This window comes from Zootoca vivipara, chromosome 5 (assembly GCF_963506605.1).
Source record: "Zootoca vivipara chromosome 5, rZooViv1.1, whole genome shotgun sequence".
Taxonomy (NCBI): domain Eukaryota; kingdom Metazoa; phylum Chordata; class Lepidosauria; order Squamata; family Lacertidae; genus Zootoca; species Zootoca vivipara.
In genome coordinates, this window is record NC_083280.1 from 44,262,133 (window position 1) to 44,277,745 (window position 15,613).

At 46.2% G+C, this 15,613-nt stretch overlaps 1 protein-coding gene across 1 annotated transcript in view; it reads left to right on the top strand.

Moving 5' to 3' along the window:
* PDZD7 (PDZ domain containing 7) overlaps positions 1–15,613 on the top strand; it is a 27,003-nt gene continuing 11,390 nt past the window's right edge. The window contains exons 1-8 of the mRNA XM_035132918.2: positions 1–453; positions 3,233–3,373; positions 4,609–4,783; positions 8,127–8,303; positions 9,824–9,971; positions 11,361–11,421; positions 12,568–13,038; positions 13,935–14,120. Coding sequence (XP_034988809.1) covers positions 261–453; positions 3,233–3,373; positions 4,609–4,783; positions 8,127–8,303; positions 9,824–9,971; positions 11,361–11,421; positions 12,568–13,038; positions 13,935–14,120 — 1,552 coding nt within the window. The 5' untranslated portion in view covers positions 1–260. The remainder of the gene's footprint in view (positions 454–3,232; positions 3,374–4,608; positions 4,784–8,126; positions 8,304–9,823; positions 9,972–11,360; positions 11,422–12,567; positions 13,039–13,934; positions 14,121–15,613) is intronic.

Here is a 15,613-nt window from a genome sequence, read left to right on the forward strand (position 1 = left end):
TTCCTAAGGACAATCCTCAGTGGTAACATCACCATCGACAACAACAAAATGAGTCTACAAGAGGTAATACTATGATTGATGGGAACATGTCCAGCAACGGTTTCCGCTGGTGGGAAGCAACCTAAGGGGCCAAAATGTAACAAACTCGCCCAACTTTCCTGAAGGAATCAGGCCCAAGCTCAGTGTGCTTCTCCAACCCACCAAGGGACACCATCCAACAGTGAGAGTCCTTCTGTGCATAACCAGCATCCTGTCCTGCCATGGCATACACTCCTGATTCATTCCAGAACGACATCATTTACCCGACTCACTCTCGGGGCTCCAGCAGTGACATCAGCACTGCCAATCGCCTCCTGCTGAGCAGGCAGAACCGGTTCATGAATGGGAACCTTCGGGACTACCGCACCTCGTCCCCCATGGGAAGAGTTATCCTCATCAATACACCCCTTGAAGGTACCGTTGGGGGTGAAGGTGGGAGGTGGTGGTGTGCAAAGGATGTGATTTCTACCAACATAGCCAAGCCAGATCCTGGCTGGGTGGAGAGAGTTGGTGTCATCCTTTTGCAAAGGAGTAGAGCCATACCCAAATGGTGCTGTTTGTTCATTTCCTTGCAAGATCGGTTGCAGATTTATGAGGAAGTTGCTGTGACCCAAGAGAGCCAATTAGCGCGCACACCTCATTGCCCTGCAATTTTATATGCATTCCAGTATTAGTAAATAAGCCAATTATGTGATTAGGAAGTATCACAGTAATTAGAAACATGCATTTGTAATCTGCATAATTCCAGGAAGTAAATGTTACCTCTTGTTATATAGGATGGGTTGTTTTCGGCAATTGTTTGGTGCAAAGAAATGAGATGTTAGGGGCAGAGGTAAGAGGACATGGAGCAGTGGCAGACCTTGGGGTCTCAAAATTCAACACCCCATGCCTCTTGCCTTCCATACTACATTATAGTTGCAGTGGCCCCTATGGCACGCTGAGGCTCCACGCTCAGTGCAACTGAAACGGTCGTGCTCCCTAAATTTGCCTCTACATTGAGGGGGAGAGATAAAATTGATTCAGATGGCTTCCCACAATGCTGAGCCTCAGCAAAACGGGACTTTCTACTATGCTGCCACTTTTTGATTGAGAACCAAAGAAGACACGGCATGGGAGGTTCATGAGCAGAACTGTGGATCCTTTTTTAAACAAGGTGTATTTTAAGCAGGCTCAAGAAGAGAGGGTGAGATACAGCTGGGTATACCTGTTCCAGGCCTCAGAGGGCTATGCCAGCCAAAGGGGGAGTGCCACCAGGCCTGCCAGACCATAGCTGTCAAGTTCTCCCTTTTTTAAAGGGAAATTCCCTTATGCTGAATAGGCTTCCTCAGGGGCGTACCCAGGATCAAAACTAGGGGGGGGCAAGGGGCGGGGCCAAGGCGCGGGAGGGGAGGGGCCACAAAGTTGGAATGTGGGCGGGGCTACAGAGCCCAGGTGAAATCAAAATAAACCTGAAGCGACGGCGGCGAAGGGGAGAAAACCAGCGGCCGCCTAGAGGAGAAGAGGGAAGTCTGGGGGTGGGCGGGGGGGGGAGAGAAGGGAACCAGGCTTGGATCGGGGCCTCCGCGGAGGTCTGGAGCAAAGCCCCGGCCTCCGCGAAGCTATCCGAGGCTCCGTTGCTGCAGCGGTCTGGCAGGCGCTGAACGACTCCCGACGTTCGGGAGACCTTTGAGCACAGCCGCGCTGTGCGCATGCGCCCTGCACGGCGGCCGCCGGAGTCCACAGCCGCGCTGTGCGCATGCGCCCCGCTTTGCGCATGCGCAAAGGTCTACCGAACGTCGGGAGCGTCAGCCCTTGCCTCCTCCCACACAGCGCGGCTGTGTGGACTCCGCACGGCTCGGGCACAAGAGACTGCTGCGGGCGCCGAACTCGCGCTCCGCTGGGCTGTCCTCCGCCTCTGCCCACCAGCCCCGCCGGCAGCGCCACTCTTGCCCGCAGCTGCCCGACCGGCCCTGCCTCTAGAGTAGGGCAGCGGCCCCTCCCTGCCCCGCGGTGGGTACGCCCTTGGGCTTCCTCGTGAGAAAAGGGAAAACTTGACAGCTATGTGCCAGACTTACACTGTTCAGGGTCTATAACTTTATTCTAACAAGACTCCTACATCAGGCCTCAGACAAGCTCTGCATGGGCCTGATTTTAATTGTGAATAGCAACCATAGGGATCATAGGGTGAGGAAGAGCTAATTTGGATCAGGGCCATGATGGAGAGAGAGCTTAACATGGGCATCCCCAAACTTCGGCCCTCCAGATGTTTTGGACTACAATTCCCATCTTCCCCGACCACTGGTCCTGTTAGCTATGGATCATGGGAGTTGCAGGCCAAAACATCTGGAGGGCCGCAGTTTGGGGGTGCCTGGCTTAACACTTTCTCTGGGGCTGCCCCCCACTATTCTATTTTCCCTGTGTGGCAAGACATATAGGTGTCATTTAGAACATTTTACAGGCTCCTTGATATATAGAGGTCAAAATCTAGAGATTTAGAGGAGAAAGGGCTCCTGCCACCCCAACCCCAACCCCAACCCCCTCCAATAGACTGATCTGACTCTTCATTTGACCTTGCCCTGAACTGAGCCACTCCCATGGCTCCTATTAACATGTTGCAGTCATTTTGTTACGACCAATAGCCAGTGTCAAGATAAAAAACACCAATTACAAAATTTAAAAGCTGAGAGCAAAATAAAATAGTATAAAACCACATCCACATTAAAAAGCAGTTCTTGTTTGGGAACTCTTCTGACCTGGTGCTGGCCATGTTCCCAGGTGTGAAGGCATTTACAGTATTGCTGCCTGATAGGAGAGAGGGAGGGGGAGATGCTCGTTGCATTTGTGTTACAGTTCTGTGTATTGTAACCATTTATATTAGATAGGAAATCCATGTGTGCATTGACAGAGGAGATACCCTTTGACAAACGCTCCCATGTCTCCCTAGGAAGTAAACTGTCAGGCATTTTTTGGCATGCCCTCCAGCCTGCCTAGGTGTCATTTCTGGGTCTGGTGGACCCACAATGGTGGGGAAGAGAGGCTAAAATGCAGAGTGTAGGGAGGTGTTGCATATTCCTCTTGCAATTCTTTCTACTATCACTTTCCCAGTGTTTAGGATAGAGGATCACGGGTAGCTCCTTTTGCTGGTCATTCCAGCGCAGTGAGTGTCCTTAGTGGTGCCATTTCATAATTATATCATGCTGTATCCCCATCACAGCTAACAGTGATGAGAGTGATGCCATCAATGCCATTACGGTGGAAAAAAGCACAGATGGGAAGCTGGGCTTCAGTGTCCGCGGAGGCTCGGAGCATGGCCTGGGTATCTTCGTCAGCAAGGTGGAGGAGGGCAGTAGTGCAGGTAAGCAAAATCTCTCCAACCCTCCCAGCCTTAAAAACAGACAACAAGCTGCTCGGATGTTCTGGCCATAAAACCAGCACTTCATTCTAGTCCCTGCAACACTGGCAGAATCACCTAGACTTAAATCTTTGACAGCAAGTCATCTTCCGGTGCTGACCAGTTCTTCTTCAGGACCCAACCCATGTCTGGAGATTGCAGCCAAACCCAAGCAAAGTAATTTATTTCAGACAATGTTTATGTGTCATGTTGCTAAGTAGTTCTGGAAGCACATCAGTATAGAATTCCCTGATATCGCAAAATGTCAGATTCTCCAAAAGCCATGCATACAGGTCTTTAGAGCTCCAGTGAAGAATCAGTCTTTTAAACAAAGAGAGAAAATATGCTATCAAGGCTATTATTATTATTATTATTATTATTATTATTATTATTATTATTATTATTATTATTATTTACATTTATAGCCCACCTTTCCCCCAAGGAACTCAATGTGGAGTACATGATCTTCTCCCTCCTCTGAGGGGAAAGGGCCAAAGAAGGAAATTATAAAGTAAAAGGCTGTTGTTGTTATATAAATAAACTGGGAATATAAAGGAAGGGGATAGGAGAGAAAAGCTTTTACAGGAGGAAGAAGCAAATGTCTAAGGACCAAGGAGGAGAGATGAAAGAAACTTGTAGTTGTGGGAGAGGGCAGAAGTTGAGTGTGAAAGGAGACTGGGAGGAAAAATATTGTTAGGGTCATGGGGGAATAGGGAGGGGAAAAATATTTTTAAAAGTTTTTTCCACTTGGTGCCCCTGAATCAGCAAATCCTGGCTGAAATGAGGAATCCCTCACAATAACTCCATAGCAAATTATGTACTTAGCCTGAGGAAAACTGACCTATTGAACTCCTTGCCACAAGAACAATGCTGTGACAGAGTTTAACCATTTCCAAAGATGGATTAGATATCAGTGGGAAACGATGTCAGTAAATGCCAGCTGTTTGTTCCAAACTCTGCATCCTGAACCACCATTTTGTGACTGAGGTAGGCCTCAGTGGTTTTCAGCTGTTTCAAATGGGAATAGAAAGTTTGAGAAACCCTGCCTTACTCTAAAAATGTGTGCGCTATATACTTTTATATTTTGTCATTTTAGTAATACTGTGAAAAAGAAAATATTTTTAAAAAAGAAAACCAGGAAAGAGAAACCCTCACTAATCCTTAGCCCAAGTTGAGTTACCTGTATTTAATACCAACAGAACAGGCTGGGCTGTGTGTTGGAGATAAAATCACAGAGGTGAATAGTGTGAGCTTGGAGAACATTACAATGGGAAGCGCAGTCAAAGTCCTGACGGGGAACAACCGGCTGCGGATGGTCGTGAGACGCATGGGCAAAGTGCCAGGGATAAAGTTCTCCAAAGAAAAGACCACATGGTAAGCGGAACTGCCTGCTATGGTGACACCCTATTGTCAGCAGGCCCTTGGGTAACCAAAAATCACAATGTGTTGTTTGTAAGGGCCGAGGCAAGTGTGCTGGGCTCAGCGGAGCAGAGACGGTGCGATCGGGTTTCGTGAGAAGCAAGGAGATGCTATCAGGATGAACTCTGACCAGGGCGCAGGAGAGGGACGGGTCAAGGTGACCTGGGGCTACTGGGCTAAATGGTTCCCTCTGACTTAGGGCGCTTCCAGACTACTGCTGTTTCCAGGTGGGGTTCAATCACATACAGTTGCACTGCTTTGGTTGTGTTTACACCATACCTTTTAAAGCTCATTCAAAGCACGTCACCACCTTCACCAAAGAATCCTGGGAACTGTAGTCTATCCCTTACAGAGCTAGCATTCCCAGCACCCTTAGCAAACTACAGCTCTCAGAATTCTTGCAAGGGAGGGCAAGGTGCTCTGAGTGCGTTTTAAAGGTGTGTTGTGTACCCAGCTGTAGTTGACTAGGATGTCATGCAACAATCCCTCAAAACAGGGTTGCCATATTTCAAAAAGTATAATTCATGACACCCGCAAACTTTTTTTTTTTTTAGGAAGACCACAAAATTGTACAGCTTTTTAAGGAAATCACCAAACTACTTTTGGGTGGAAACCTACCCCCAAAAATAGTGATTTTAAGCTCTTGGAGGTGTTTCTTCTGCTTTTTCCATCGCATAGCCATACGTCTGGGTTTTCCCTGACATTTTGCCAATTTGGCAAAAAACAACAACCCTGGTGCCATTTTTACACCTGAAAACCAGGGTGTGTCAGGAATTTTCCTGACATATGGCAAGCCTACCTCAAAAGATCAGAGTTTTTGTATTAAGGAAAGTAACAGGAAAATGCACTGGGAAATGTGGGCTAACTCCTGCTTTTAGGTAACATTGCCAAAGCTCCCTACAGACAAATTGGGATGAATAAACAGGTCGTCTGGAAGCGCCATTAAAACAAATGGGGAAATGAGGCTGGACAGGGGCTTTGTGCATAATATGTAGATAGGAAATGAATAGTGATGAGCAGAGGGCTGGGATATCATCTGCTAATGTGAAAGAGGGAAACAGAAGAGGATGAAGGGGGCAGGCATGGGACTCTGTAAGCAGCAGGGCTGGACTAATAAACCTTTAGAGCCCCTAAGCAGTGAAAAGATTTTGGTGCCCTCATATGCACTTCAAAATCAAACAATGCTAAACTGTAAAACAACATGTTGTTTCTGGAAATGACACAAGACATGTTGAAACTAAAATACAGTAGCTTCTTTCTAGGTTTTATGATTGCAAAACTGGATAAATTTATCAAAGCTGACTTGATGAAGCACATTCGCTTCCTTAAGCAGTAGGGAAAGAGAATCAATGCCTATATTTCTCTCTCTGAGGGCTTTTTATTCATTTCAGCTGAGGAAAAAAGCATTATTCAGAGCATTCATAACCCGACCTCTACATTTGGAAGTACATATTGTATTCAGTCTTTCATTACTGTGAAAGAGCCACGACTGAATTTCATGTTTTCTGTTTCATTAAACTTCGTGACATATAACAGTAGAACTGCTGTAGTTGCCCACAAAAGATTCACGTTTGCGTCCTGAGGGTATGAGTCAACTAGCTTTTGGGAATCATGTAAATATCGCACATCAGATAAGTATGTATTATTTAGAAAATAAAATCCACTTGGTACTTCTTCACATACACTTGAAGCTAATATGAAGAGAAGTGAAATGTATCAGTTATATTGCAGTAAGTAGATACGTGAAAATTGTCTCTAAGATTCAGGTGCTGTTTCTGATGCGCTGGTCCATTTGCTCGTTTTTTCCTGATTTGCTTGCTGGACTCTGCTACTTTGTAGTTAATATCAGGCAATGTATCTTCTGCTATGCCCTCAGATCTTTTAAAATCATTCCTCAAAGTGTGCAACTGGTCTACTAATGATTGACAGGTCTGCACAGGTTTTCACATCCTTCTTAGTGGTAGCCCCTGTGATTTTGGAAATCTTTTCCCAGGGAGGTTTGGCTGGTGCTGAGCTTTTGTGCAAGCTTCGGCACACTCTTCTATTCTGGTGTATAGTGGGGGGGGGTGCTTTCTGGCTGCTTTTGTTTTAGGTTATACTTGTTGGTGATTGATTATCATATTATTGTTCCACAAACTAGGCCCAAAATACAAGACCTGTGCTCCTTCACACTCCCTCTCCCTTATAGCCGCTTTTAACCGTTTGTCCTTGTTTCTATCTTTTTAAGTTATGTATGATATAATCACCTTTTAATTACTAGCTTTTATTCCTTACCTGTTTTATGTCTTATGTGTTCAGTTTATCCATATGTTTCATCTTATGCTGGTCTGTGACCAAAATAAAGTTTGATACTGATACTTGCTCTATTACATCAGCTGCTCTGAAGGGTGGGATATAAGCAGGGCCTTTTTTCAGCGGGAACTCACTTGAACTCAGTTCCGGCACCTCTCAGGTGGGTCCCATTGCAATTCTAAGAGAACAAAGGAGGTGTTCGTGTTGAGTTTCTAGAAAAATAGCACTGGATATAAGTTTCCTAAAATACAATACATCATCCGCAGATCCAGCATGGAGAGGTTCTCTTCTGAAAGCAGAAAGGCCAAGACTCAAGCCTGCTTGTTAGTCAGACACACACTTATGGAAAAGATATAGGTGGGACATAGTTGTGCAAAGCAGAGGAGGGGAGTGGACATGCTCAAAGTCTCTGTTAAAAGCATGTTCTGGAGACATGTTTTGGTATCTTGGGTGTCAGCCCTAATAAGCCCTGATTCAAATAAAGCATTGTTCCAGAGGTTGCCATATGCGAGTGTGGCTGGAGCCACCCCACATTGCTTTCATTCTCTTTCTGTCTCACACATGGACACATTTATTCTCTCTCTCTCTCTCTCTCTCTCTCTCTCTCTCTCTCCCTTCCTCAGCCCCACTCCCCCACATGGCAATTACCCCTAAGAGAAAAAAGCTCCCATTTGCATCCATGGAAGCTTTCCTCTAAGCCTAATTGCCACATGGGGAGAGCCATTTTTCTCAGGGTGGTAGCTGGGGTAGGTGGAAGAAGAGTGAACCCTCCCTGTGTACAAAATAAATAAATAAATCATCCTGCTCCTTAGGTCTATTCCTAAGTCTCCGTTACAGTTGTTCAACATCCAGATTGCAATTCTGGTTACGTTCTGCTCTGCCCGCCACCTATGGGCTTACTGATTTTCCAAGTTCCATTCAAAAATATTCCAGCTGTTCATGGGGAAAGGCCTGTGTAGAACTCCCAGAGCCCAGAATACTGGGTGAATTCTTTCTCTCGCCACAGGGTTGATGTGGTGAACAAGCGCCTGATTGTGGAGAGGAGTGGCTCAACGCCATCAGACACAAGCTCTGAGATTGGAAGGCGGCGGATTATACACCTGTATACCACCTCTGATGACTACTGCTTGGGTTTCAACATCCGTGGGGGGAAAGAGTATGGCCTTGGTATCTACGTCTCCAAGTAAGTCTTGAGGCTTGTCCACACTTCCACTTAAAAGCATGAGTTTGAGCGGTTTTCTGCTCACCCCACTCAGTTCACAGGGAAAACCCACTCTTTAGTGCTCCGTCAGAGCAAACATCAACCCAGAGAAAAAACCTGAATTGCCTATGTTCTAATTGAGCACTAAAGAGCTGTTTCACACTGGAGCTTGCTGCTTTTAACTGTTTTGGAGTCTTGATACCACCTTGGTTGAGTACACACCATGCATTTAAAGCACATTGCTTCCCCCAAACAATCCTGAGAACTGTAATTTATTCCTCACTGAGCTATAACTCCCAGTACCCTGAAAAATCTACAATTCCCAGGATTCTTTGGAAGAAGACATGTGCAATGTACTGTTTGTATGCAGCCTAAGCTTAGGTTTACTATCCCTGCATAATACTAGGAACCATTTCTATTAAGAAACTCCAGCCATAATGATACGATACGATTCTTTGTACATACTTTGTACATTCTTTGAAATACAGTGGTGCATTGTAGAACTTGTTTTGCTTGCTATGCTTGCTCACTCTGCAAACTGCAGAATAAACTACCAAAGCTAGCTTAAACCTCAATTATGCACATTTATTTGGATGTAAATCTTATTGAACTTAATGGATCTGTTTAAGAGGCGCTCTTTAATGCCCTTGATCCACCTTTTAAATGTAAAATTGGATTAGTTATATCATGAGGAAAAGGTAGATTTCCCCCCACTCTTTTGGTACACGGCTGTGAGTGTAGTGGTTATTCAATCTTATTTGAATTTGATACCAAATATAGATCCTTCTTTCAGGTTAATTAATCTAGAGTAAAATGGCCGTATCTTGTGTCTGTACTATTATCTTGTGTCTGCGTAGCATTTGTATGCGACCGTAGCAGCCCTCTTGCCTCTTGTATTTAGACTTTTTCAATCAAGTTTGTTCAGTCCCAAATGCATGCAGTCTCAGAGAAGCCACAGCCGTTGTCGCCTTCTGTAGCATGACCACATCATTAGATTTGATCCATGGCTTTCTATGATCTGGGGGACAAATAATCTTCAGCTCTGAATACGTTTATGGGGCTTATGCCAATCTTCCACAATTAGTTTAAAAGCTGGGTCATTTCAATAATTTACTGAGACATTGGTGAATTTATTAGAAGGAGTCGCTCACATCCTGGTTGTTACCTCCAATCTAAAGAGAAGGTAAAAAGGCTCTTCTGTTTTCAGGATCCATTCTTAACACCTCAATCTCCTTTGAGAGCCATGAGGGAAAGTGCCTTAGAGGGACATGCCTTCCAGAGTTGTTGCACCACCCTTCTTGTCATAGAATCCTGGGATTGGAGAGTTGGAAGGACCCAAAAGGTCACCAGGCCCAACCCTCTGACAGCCTCCCCCTCTCTGTTGACCAAGAACATGTTCTAGCTCCCCTTGTCCTGTTCACTTGACATGGAATGCCTTGTATACATGCCCAAAGCCTCACTGTTCCCATTAAAGAATAATCCTAATGTCGTATCATTCCCAGAGTGGATCCCGGCGGGCTTGCTGAGCTTCATGGGGTCAAGGTCGGCGACCAAGTCCTTGCAGCCAACGGAGTCAAGTTTGACGACATCAGCCATAGCAAGGCAGTGGAAGTGCTAAAGGGGCAGACCCACATCATGCTGACCATCAAGGTTAGGCCTGTGCCTTGCCAAGTGCTGGGCCAAGATTGGGATAGGAAGGGGTGTTACTCTATGGGAAGATGACCCAGTGGTCCCATTACTAGGGGAGGTTAGGGCCATGAGACGAAGTACCAATATCCTGATTGCTGGGTGTTGTCAACAGCTCCCATAGTCAGCTTCCCACAGGTGTAATCTCTTTCTCTACCTAGCCAGACATAGGATACATCCTTTCTATGGCTGAGCAGAGAGCGTGGCACCCTGGCCTAGGAAAATGGCACTTTATAAATAAGTAGGCTACAAAGGGCCAGGGAGCAAAGACATTTTGATAAAGGGCTGATCCACCCTTTTGCTTCACCCTTATTTTTGATCATAAGGTAAAGGTAAAGGGACCCCTGACCATTAGGTCCAGTCGTGACTGACTCTGGGGTTGCAGCACTCATCTCACGTTATTGGCTGAGGGAGCCAGCATACAGCTTCCAGGTCATGTGGCCAGCATGACTGAGCCGCTTCTGGCGAACCAGAGCAGCACACGGAAACGCCACTTACCTTCCCACTGTAGCGGTACCTATTTATCTACTTGTACTTTGATGTGCTTTCGAACTGCTAGGTTGGCAGGAGCTGGGACTGAGCAATGGGAGCTCACCCCGTCACGGGGATTTGAACTGCCGACCTTCTGATCAGCAAGCCCTAAGCTCTGTGGTTTAACCCACAGCACCACTTGCATCCCAATTTTTGATCATATTGTGTACCAATTAATTCCCAGGGTTTGAGAGCTGTTCTCGTTGTTCTGCAGCTGTCCCTAGCAAAAATCCGATCTTATCCACTGAACTGAAGCTCAGTTAAGCAAAATCTCTCTTTGGATTTTCCACACATCTTATGAGATCTGATTCAGTCGGTGAGATTTGTACAAGACATGGCTACAAAACAAAGAGGAAAGCTCTTGGATCAGAGCAAATTAACTGGTATAAAATGCAATCAAAATACTGCTCAAGTGGAAAGAAAGTAAAAAACACGGGTCAAGCAAAAGTGTTGATGAGCCCTTAGGAAGTGGTAGCTGCTAAAGGTAGAAAGCAGAGCCCTCCATTTCTGCTTAATGTGTCCCGAAAAAGAGGCCATGCCCTCTATGAAGTTGCTTGCCAAAGCAGCAGCACTGAACTCTCTTCCTTGCTGCCTTCCATGAGGCCCAGCAACTCCCTCCCCAAGACGCTGTGGGACCCAGACTCTTGAGACTTAGCAGATTCAGTTTCAGCTGGGAAGGGACCTGGCAGTGTGGGATGCATTATTTATCAAAGTGTCTTTCCGCCTGGGATCGGGTTAGCCTCTGAAGACACCGCTCAGTGCTGGGCAGGCAGCAAATGATCCCATGACGTGTTGTGTCTCTCTTCTGTGCTTTCCATCTAGGAGACGGGGAGGTTCCCTGCATACAAGGAAATGGTGGCTGAGTATTGCTGGCTCAACAGATGTAAGACACAAATGCACGTTTTCTGTCTATGTTAATATGCTGGATGTTGCTTTGCTAAGGATGAGTAAGGAGTGCCTGAGCATCCTGCAAGCAAATTGCTTTCCCTCCTTGCATTTCAGAAACTAATCCTGCTTTCTCCCTCACCCTTATGTTTGGGCTGTTTGCAAAGAACACAGTGTCATCAAAAAACGAAACATGCAGAAAGAGTATCCCAGGAGTGGGTGCTGTGCTGCACAGACCAATGCTGATGGAGCTCAAATTCCCTCCTCCCAGTGGGCATTTTCACCCTTAAGGACGTGCTTGCAATAGCATAGATCTATGAGTCTGTTGCACAAAGAAAGAAAAGAGCAATTCAGAGGAGCACAGGAAGCTGTCTAATACTGAGTCAGGACATTGATACAGTGGTACCTTGGTTCTCAAACTTAATCCGTTCTGGAAGTCCATTCCAAAACCAAAGCGTTCCAAAACCAAGGCACGCTTTCCCATAGAAAGTATTGCAAAGTGGATTAATCCATTCCAGACTTTTAAAAACAACTCCTAAAACAGCAATTTAACAATGTACTGCAGTCACACAATCAAGCAAAAGCTGCAAAAACAAAAACGCAAAATAAATAGCAAAAACAGACAGACCTCAGTGTAACTCTCAAAACGGAAGTGTGGCACTCAAAACGGAAGCATAACACTCAAAACAGAACATGTTCGGCTTCCGAAAAAGTTCGCAAACCGAAACACTTACTTCCGGGTTTGCAGTGTTTGAGTTCCAAGTTCTTTGAGTACCAAGGTGTTTGAGAACCAAGGTACCAATGTACATCTAACTCGGTATCAGGTGGGTATCCATGGCACACTCATAATCTTATTCCACCCAGCAATAATAATAGCAGTGCTTGAACTATCTGGCACAACAATTGGGGTTGGGTTTTTTTTTTCCCAGATACAAAGTTGTAGCGCATTCCTTGCTGTGGAAATGCAATATTCCCACAACAAAAGCAATGAAAGTCATTTGGCCTGCATGCAATAATGGGTAGCTTCTGTGCATTTATTGTACTAACATGGATTGTCAAAACAGGAAAGACTCCTATAATGCTCATTTCTCTCTCTCTCTCTCTCTCTCTCTCTCTCTCTCTCTCTCTCTCTCTCTCCATACAGTGACCAATGGCCGGTTGCAGGAGCTGTCCCAGACCTCGGAATCCAGCTCCTCTGCATCATCTTACTCCTCAGGGACCCCCTTCAGCTCCATGAATGGCCTATTCATGGCCCCGATCCCCAGCTCAGTAGCACAGAGTTGCATGGTGGATGTTGGCATCTCTGCTGAACTGCCAGTCCAGAGACACTCCTTGGAGAGAGCAGAGACCGCCATGCAGACTGATCCGCTGTCGGACGGCGCCTCCTATTCGGGGAGCCTGGTGATGGAGACCCGACGGGTTGTGGAGCCCATGAAGATCCTGAAAGACACCGCCATCCGCACCGAGAGCCTCAAAGAGTCCTTCCGCTTGAAGAAGCACCGGCCCTTTGCCAGCAGAGAGACAACAGACCCCTCCCCTAAAACTGCCCTCCTTCTGGCACTCAGCCGTCCACGACAGCCCATCAAGAGATCGCAGAGCTATCTGACCATTTGTGGTAGGCGCCAGGGGATCGTTATTCTTACCATTCTTACCATGGTTCATGGAACCTGCAACAGGATTCCAGGCACTCCATTCCAGTCGCCCTCCCCATACCCCGTTTCCCCCCAGGAAGCATTCCATGCACACTGAGCATGCTCAGTCTTTATTGGGCTGCTGGGGTGACTGTTTTGACTACATAAATGCTGAGAGAATTGAGTTTGCTGCTGCTGTTATCATCATGATCATTATAGCAATAATAGCAATAATGTAGTGTAAATCGGGGGGGGGGGTGTTGCAGTTTTTGAATTCTAACATTTCCCTCCCACCCTTTCATTCTACATTAATGCAACATTATTTTGATGTCAAATATTAAATGTGGACCCGGGAATTAATTTTATGGAGGAAGGAGAGAGGGATAAGGCAAAGAGAAGAGGATTGGACAAATTTGTGGAAGATAAGTCTCTTAATGGCTACTAGCCACAATAGCTGTGTTCTGCCTCCACTGTCAGAGACATTATGCCTCTGAATATCAGCTGCTGGGAATCACATGTGCTCATGTCCAGCTTGCAGCCTATCCATAGGGATCTGATTGGCCACTTCTCTACTCGGGAGTTCTGAAAATGTACCTTATTGCTGAACAGGCCTGGCTCTTAATATGTAGGCAGAGAGGAGAAAATCCCATGGAGCATCTGAAAGACACTGGTCTGTGCATCTTGTTCCATCATGCAGAAAGTTTCTGGCCCGTATTTAACAGGCAGAGTCAGAAAGTTACATAATCAGATACCTTTTCTTCTCCTTCTTAAAATGGTACCCACAATACACTGTCAATGGGGCTAGAGTGGGGTAGGATCAGATTTTGGGTTATCCCACAGCTATGATCTTCAGGTATGACTTTTTGGATTCTTGCCCCAGAGGAGAAACGCCAGAGGAAGAAAGATAAGCCGGTCTCCTCAGAGAAGAAGGCCACGCTCCAGCGCTCCAAAACCCTCATGAACCTGTTCTTTAAAACCACCCGGACAGGGAAGCCAAGCTCGGCAGCTGGGTCACCAGAGACACAGAGGCGGTCCAAATCGCCAGCGCGGTCTGATGGCGAGAAAGGTAACAAAAAGATGTCCTGTTTCTAGCCTCCTCCAGAGAGCACAGTCCTCTGGCTCTGGAATCTGGGCCTGCTTCATTGTAATTTTGCGCATGGCAGCAAGGTCCACTGAGATTTTTGGTGGGGAGAAGCGAACCTTTAACTCCAAGGCTTTCCCCTTTTATTGGGCAGGGACAGAAGCAGGGAGAGTAATAGATTGTCAAGTGTGTGAGCATTTCCCATCACAGAGTTATAATTCCCAGTGACCCTTAACAAACTACAATGCTCAGAAAGGACAAGAGTGTGTTTTGAATGTGCTTCAAAGCTATAGTGTGCGCATAGCCTGAATGTGATTGCCAGCCAGCAGGCAGCGGAACCAATCGCCATTCCTATTTATATCAACAGCTGAGCTGGAGAATTTCTGTTCCTTTCTTGGCTGTCCATTTCTCTCCGCAAACCATGACCAAAAGAGAAGGCCCCAGGATCTGGCCTAGCCAAGATTAGGGGGCCATTTTACCAGGTGGACATAGACTGGGCTGTTGGTTTGTTTACTAGAGTACTGAGAAACAGAATATTCCATTTTGTGCTAAGGGATTTTCCATTTGGCCTTTCATCCTTTCTACTGGTTGGGAGGTCTTGCCCCAAGCAACAAGGGAGCACAATGGAAGTGCATTTGCCAAATGCTGATGCTTTGATCTGAAGCAGCTAGAGCAGGAGTCTGTCTACAGGCAGGAAGGTGGCCAGGGTCCGTCTGCTCAGGCCCTGCTCCATGCTCTTGTCTAGTTATTTTACCTGTCTGGGCTGGGTCCTTGAAGTGCAATAATACACTTTGGCCACACCCACCACTGGTATGTGGACCCTGGAAGGTTTGACCATGAGGGAATATGGTCTTTTTCAGGCATCTTTTTTTATTGCACATCTGTGATTATTTGTGCTCATGATGCTATTGGGGCAGTCATACACCCTTCTGCTTTTGCTGCTGTTTGTACTTGTGAAGGTCCAAGACGTGCATACTGCTTTGTGCAGTCAGTACACATTCTGTAACTCTCTGCTGAAATCCTGTAACTTTTCACACCACAAATGTTTGGAGCAGGGGGCATCATTTCACTTGTGTTGCACTGGACGCTAATGTGCCCCTCCATATGGTAAGAATGCATGAACATTGGGGAAACATCGCAGAACAACTAAGAAAGCAGAAGGATGTGTGGGTTGCCCGGTATAAACCCATCACTAATGCACAGTTATTCCACCGTGACTGGTTGAAGAACACACACATAAAACAATCTGTAGGGGGCAGTAGGTGGTATAGACAGCATTGCCTGCCCTGGGCCTGTGATGCAGACTACAGCAGGCTGTCAGACTTGCACAAATTGTGAAAAAACGCTTCCCCAAAAGGCAGACTGTCGGTACAGTTTTCCTTTTCTCCCTTTTCATCAGACGGAGCAGAGACCAGTCCACAATGGCTACTGCTTCCCTCCAATTTGCCCTTCTCCACTACAGATTCCAAACTCTTTGT